The sequence below is a fragment of the Triticum aestivum genome, chromosome 5D (genome assembly GCF_018294505.1).
Source record: "Triticum aestivum cultivar Chinese Spring chromosome 5D, IWGSC CS RefSeq v2.1, whole genome shotgun sequence".
Taxonomy (NCBI): Eukaryota; Viridiplantae; Streptophyta; class Magnoliopsida; order Poales; family Poaceae; genus Triticum; species Triticum aestivum.
Window position 1 is genome coordinate 562,495,066 of NC_057808.1, and position 6,246 is coordinate 562,501,311.

A 6,246-nucleotide genomic window follows, 5' to 3' on the forward strand; every position below is an offset into this window, starting at 1 on the left:
CACGTCAGACCCAACAGACCGTACCCACACAAAATCCCTCCAAATTGTTCCCAACCTAGCCTGGTCTGCCCTCTTCCTCTCTCTCTCTTCTACCCATCCGCATAGGCCCTGCCCTAGATTCACCGCCACCCTAGCTCCACTCCCGCCCTGAGCCCACATCGTCGCAACCACCGACACAAAACTCTCCCCGCCATCCTCACCGCCCCTGACACGGTCATCGCCCCGGACGCTGCCATGGTAGGTCCTGCTCCTCCAGTCATACACCTTGCCCTTTATGTGTTCGACAAAATGTACGAGCTGATTTTTGTTCTTTTGTAGGTAAAATGATGGTTTCATTGGACGATGAGATCATGATGTGGAGTTTCAGAACAATGAGCTTGTTGAATTCATTCAACGAGAGTTCATCGATTCGTCAGATTCACTGGATAATGAGATCATGATGATGATGAGCATCCATTAGGAAATGGAACATATTTTGAATATCAAGGGTTCGATCAAGGGGAGGATAATTGTGCAGGGGTAGGATTACTGATGCACGACTCATGTACAAGGACTACTTTGAACCCGAACCAAAGTTCCATAATGGTTTTGTTTGGCGACGTTTCCGGATGAGCAAACCCTTGATCTTGCGCGTTTTGGAGAGTGTGGAGGCACATGATCCCTACTTCTTCCCCAAAAAGGATGCTTGCAGACAACTATTATTCTCTACTTTGCATAAATGGATGGTTGCTCTGAGGATGCTTGCATTAGGTACCGCCGCAGATGCCGTTAGTGAGATGGTTCGGATGGGGGAGAGCACATGTCTTGATATTCGCTGTCAAGTTTGCCCAAGCCATGGTAAAGGTGTTTTTATCGGACTACATGGGAGAACCAACTAACGAAGACACAAAAAGCCCGATGACAATTGCAGTTGCAAGAGGTTTTCCAGCTATGCTGTGCTAAGTTGATTGCATGCATTGGCAATGGAAGAACTGCCCCAAAGATTTGCACGGGATGTACCAAGGTTATACCAAAGAGGCCACCATCTTACTCGAAATAGTGGCATCGAGGGACTTATGGATTTGGCATGCTTTCTTTGGCAAGCTTGCTCCCACAACAACATCAATGTGCTCTAGTGATCTCCACTGTTCAGAAGACTTTGTGATGGGGATGCTTCCGCATGCAACTATACTGTTAATTGACACAACTACAACATGGCGTACTACCTTGCCGATGCTATGTATCCTCAGTGGGCGGTGTCTGTAAAGACCATATCCGATCCCCATGGCAATAAACATGCCATTTTGCAACAATGTAAGAAGGAGCTGGAAGGATGTTGAGAGAGCATTCCAAGTGCTCCATGCTCGTTGGGGCATTGTTCGTGGAGCTGCAATGATATGAAAATCAGAGACACGCGGCTAATGACATGTTGTGTCATTATGTACATCATGATTGTCAAAGATGAGGGTGAAGGGGCAGTCCGAACACATAATTTTGAGAAGTCCGGAGTACAGACCCGTGTGTCGAAACAAGATGCCGAGCATATTGCAAACTTTCTGGAGATGCATCGAAATCTTCAAGACCAAATTGTGCACGTGCAACTGGGTGTGTTTGGCGGCTGTTCCCACCCTAGTACAGTTGTTCCTCTTTGAGACATGCTAAGTCTAGACATGTTGGGTACATGCATGTGCAGTTGTTTGGCAGTGATGTATGTGTTGAGACATGCTTTGTCGAGACTGTGTTTGGCAGCCTGAGGTAGGCTGCATCAATAATGTTTTTGGTGCTAATACAATTTTGAACAACATTTCTACACTTCACTAATAATTCAAGCAACAAAACATCACCGTTTCAACGAAACAATTACTAGATTCATATCTCAGCATATTGGAGCAATAAACATAATCTCGGCAATATAACATCACTAGAAAGCCAAGAATTTTAATATTTGAATTATGCACTCGAATAAATTTTATTTTTGAAATATGTATTTTTGCTACAAACAAATATTATTTGTGTGTAATATTCATGTGTATGATCCACGAGCATGTATTTGCATGAATCTAAGGATTTAAAAGTGGAGGATGATTGCACGGGAGGACGTCTGAGAGGACCTCCGGCAGCATCCGTGAACGTTTTGCCGGCGGATTTGCCCATTCCAACTATAGATGTTGTAAGGGGAAATAATTCCTACCATCATCCTCGATCCACACAATCTGCCTCCCAATATTTGGATCTTTTTGCCTACATTAAGGCTCCTTTGATATCTCAATATATTTTTCTCCTCACTATGGCACATGGGACCAACAAATGTAATATATATTTTTATACTCTCTCCGTTCCGAAATAAGTGTCTTGCATGAAGAGCCCAATATGTCATCTTGGGTACCCTAGTGTGTTAAATACTCGCTCTGTCGTGAAATAAGCATTGGTGACTTAGTACAATTTTTATTAAAGTAGTACAAAGTTTATATAATTTTGAGATAAATGTCCTTTAAAAGTTGTTTTCAAGAGGGAACAATGTCCATGTGCTTGGATCTGGATCGGAGCCCGGAGGAGAAATCATCATCCAAGAGCTGCATCGATCAGCACGCCTGAATTAAATAGCAGCAGGATCCCACTCCGGTTGACTCCGGTCCGCCGCGGGCCCACTGACCAGCGACACCAACCGCGCCGCTTATTCAAACCCCTCCGTCCGCTTCCCCACTCCGCCCGAAGGAACGTTGCCACCGACCGTAGTCCGCGACCAAAATGCTCCCTTTCCTCTGCTTCCTCGTCGCCTCCGCCGCCGCGCTGCGGCACCACCACGCGGCGGCCGACGTGCCCCCGTCCAACAAGCTCATCTTCATCCTCGCCGGCCAGTCCAACATGGCCGGCCGCGGCGGGGTGACGGGGACGCACTGGGACGGCGTGGTGCCGCCGGACTGCGCGCCCTCGGCCTCCGTCCTCCGCCTCTCCCCCTCGTTGCGGTGGGAGCAGGCGCATGAGCCGCTGCACCAGGGCATCGACGGCAACCGCACCTGCGGGGTCGGCCCCGGGATGTCCTTCGCCAACGCCGTGCTCCGCTCCGGCGGGGCGCGCGGCGCCGCCGTCGGCCTCGTGCCCTGCGCCGTCGGGGGCACGCGGATGGCCGAGTGGGGCAAGGGGTCGGAGCTGTACGCGGACATGGTGCGGCGGGCCAGGGTCGCCGTGGAGACCGGCGGCCGGATCGGGGCCGTGCTGTGGTACCAGGGCGAGAGCGACACCGTGCGCTGGGCCGACGCCAGCGAGTACGCGCGCCGCATGGGCGCCCTCGTCCGCGACCTCCGGCAGGACCTCGCCATGCCCCACCTCCTCCTCATCCAGGTCCGGCCGCCATCTCGATCCATTGCTTCAATGAGTCTCCCTTGATTCCTACACTACTCGTTTCATTTGCTAGATCTGCATGATCTGAAGGTCGAATGATTCCTAGTGTCAGTGGAGGGACACGAAAGCTAGCAGCTTTACTTGGCACTTGGGCATGGTTGGTGGACTTCTTCCTTTTCAATGAGAAGTAAAGAACATTCCAGTCCTCTTTTTGTTAGTGGGCACATACGTAGAACAGAGTTGGTAGTAGTCGTTGGCCTAACATTCATTTGGGTAGACAGAGGACCTAGTACAGCTGAAGCCACACTATATGTGCACCTGGTCCTGGTACTAGTGAACTGGAGTAGTAATACGCCATGGGTACTAGCTACTGGGCATGTTTATCAAAGAATTGGACAAATCTAGTTAAGTCCTGTTTTGGTTGCAGCCTGCATCTCCCAAATTGGGTACGCAGAGGTTAACCGAGTATCTCAAATGCAGAGCAGCAAGGTTTATACATGGAAACATCTAAATTTGGTGCATTGTCTTTTGTCTCTACTCCAGCAATTAGATGCAGCTGCATCCAGAAAGTACTAGCTTTGGACAGCAGCGATGTCGATGTGCTCATAAGCTCATTTCTCATAGATTTTATCCATCTTTTGGCGTTTCAGGTTGGGCTGGCATCAGGGCTTGGGCAGTACACCGAAGTCGTAAGGGAAGCTCAGAAGGGCTTAAAACTTCGGAACGTGAGGTTTGTCGACGCGATGGGGTTGCCGTTCCAAGACGGCCATCTGCATCTTAACACCCAGGCTCAGGTCCAGCTGGGACATAGGCTGGCTCAGTCCTATTTGACTTATGGTACATTCAAACACTAGTTCTCCCTGTACCTCCAAAGAGATCCATTATTTATTTGTTCTCTACTATGGTTAATTTCCTCTCTGAACTAAAAGTTGAGCACATTGGATTGGTATAAACATGCCAATGTAATTCAGTACAAGTTCTCCATGATCAATGAGTACGGAGAACCTCCGGAATCTTGCAGTTTCATAATGGAAGCTGCTCCCTTTTTTGCCTATTACGTTTGAGAATCATTGCATGCTAGTGATTGTGCATTGTATGACATAAGAAGAAAAATCATCTAGCACGTGGAGTGGTACTGAATTTGAGATAATGCATCGATAAAATTCAGTAGAGCATGAAGATGCCCCACCATTAGCTGCGAGATTAAACGATGTCAAGTGCATACTTAAAACCAATCAAAACCATCAGAAAAAATAATATGTGTGACTGAATCTGTTAAAAAACTTGGAAGCTTTTTTAGTATTATTTGGGTTTATCGAGCTCGTGTTTCATTGAGAGGCATTCTTTAGAGTTGTGTAGAAAAATACAGAATAAGCTTTGGCATAGCAAAGTTCCCAATACTGGTAACAAACAATGCAAATTCCAACCCTATATACTCAATTTGCAATGGCTGTGCAATGCTGATATGTTGACCAACTATGCAACCGACCCGAGTACTATCAACGTCTGTAATGTGATGACCAGGCAGGTGTAAGTGTTACAGTTGAGGTTTGAGGAGTGCCTGGTGATACTGGTGATGCTTCTCACCTTGATCAATACTGGTGTGGATTCAGAAAAGATGGTAACTGTATGATCAACACAAGGTGTGGACTCATCTATTGGAGATGAAGTCACCGCATTCATTGATAAAACACATCAGGACATTGGCGTCACGGCGACTCTTAGTTATACTGGTGTTTTAATTTGATATCGACTTACCAAGCTATATATATACTGAGCCTGGTACTACAGATTATAATTGTCTAGTCAGTTCAAATAGCAGCATATTTATTCCTCTCCTGTTTCCCTTTTGTCTGGGGTGCTAGGGCATGCACATCCTCTTCGAACACCCACACCATGGTGGCTGCAAGTTACTACCTTGGCTTGTTGCTTCATCATTCTTTGGAGGGAGCCATACACATCTGTGCTTATATAATCAAACAAACAGAGGAGGTTGGAAGAAGAAAGCTACCGGGCTCCGTGCACATAACCATATACCAGTACACAGGCAATGCAATGCCAATACAAGAAGATTCATTCTTTCAGGTCACACACATATTCAGAAAAAAAGAAGATGAAACACCCATAGAGATCATCATATATACTGTACAGTAGAAGACTTCACCATATATACACATTTTTGTTTCTCCTTTGCTAAACCAGGCTAACTCTAGTGTATGTATGTAAGTAAAATCAGTACAGAGATCACTCGATTGACATCTTTTGGCATGAGTTTACTTCAGCCTGGTGATGCATATACACTGAAAAACTTCAGTCAGCTTGATCCGTGTGTTTATGATGGATGTTTTTTTTTCCTTCTTCTCGCGAGCAGATCGCTCGATCTCATTAGCTGCATTGGCTTTGGTTCGTGATGACTGATGAGTATGTTGTGCCAGTGAAGCACCCCTAGAGTTCCTTCTGTTCATGGTGGTGATTGTTCTCTCTCGTGGCCATTTTGCTTTTGGGAATGATTTCTGCATGGGAAAGCCTGGAGGAGGTATCACAACATCTGATTTGAGCTTGTGTATCATTAAGACTGAAGTCGTTATCCAATAATCAATAATCTTAAGTCATTGATAAAAACACCTGAGGACATGCCCATGATAGTGGATTCTTTAGTTATAGTACTAGTGTCTGATTTGATGGACAACTTAGTCAAACGAAGAGTACCCTGGTCCGTTTCAAACAACACCATGTTTATTCCTCTCCTGTTTCCTGTTGCCTTGCCTGCTAGGGCATGCACATTCGCTTCAAGCACCCACACCGTCGTGGCTGCTAACTTAATTTTCCCTTCATTTTTTCCTTTTCTATTTTTTCTACTTTTTCTATATTTTTCTCCTTTACTTTTTGCATATTTTTATCTTTCTTCTTCTTTATTATTTTTTC

At 46.1% G+C, this 6,246-nt stretch overlaps 1 protein-coding gene across 2 annotated transcripts; it reads left to right on the forward strand.

Moving 5' to 3' along the window:
- Positions 1-2,620: 2,620 nt before the first annotated feature.
- Positions 2,621-5,626, forward strand: LOC123123930 (probable carbohydrate esterase At4g34215). 2 transcript variants are annotated; one of them, XM_044544583.1, is made up of 3 exons: positions 2,621-3,321; positions 3,972-4,158; positions 5,187-5,626. In XM_044544583.1, the coding sequence occupies exons 1-3, from the start codon at positions 2,728-2,730 to the stop codon at positions 5,294-5,296; spliced, it is 891 nt and encodes a 296-aa protein (XP_044400518.1). In that variant the 5' UTR covers positions 2,621-2,727; the 3' UTR covers positions 5,297-5,626. The 2 variants fall into 2 exon arrangements, with proteins under 2 accessions (XP_044400518.1, XP_044400519.1); XM_044544584.1 differs by lacking the exon at positions 5,187-5,626 and having other exon boundaries at positions 2,627-3,321; positions 3,972-4,375.
- The last annotated feature ends 620 nt before the right edge of the window (positions 5,627-6,246 follow it).

Excerpts from the sequence above, each read along its gene's own strand:
- LOC123123930 (XM_044544583.1), top strand. The coding sequence starts at position 2,728 with ATGCTCCCTTTCCTCTGCTTCCTCGTCGCCTCCGCCGCCGCGCTGCGG. Across the intron at positions 3,322-3,971 it reads CCCACCTCCTCCTCATCCAG|GTTGGGCTGGCATCAGGGCT; the intron begins GTCCGGCCGCCA and ends TTGGCGTTTCAG. Across the intron at positions 4,159-5,186 it reads TCAGTCCTATTTGACTTATG|GGCATGCACATCCTCTTCGA; the intron begins GTACATTCAAAC and ends CTGGGGTGCTAG.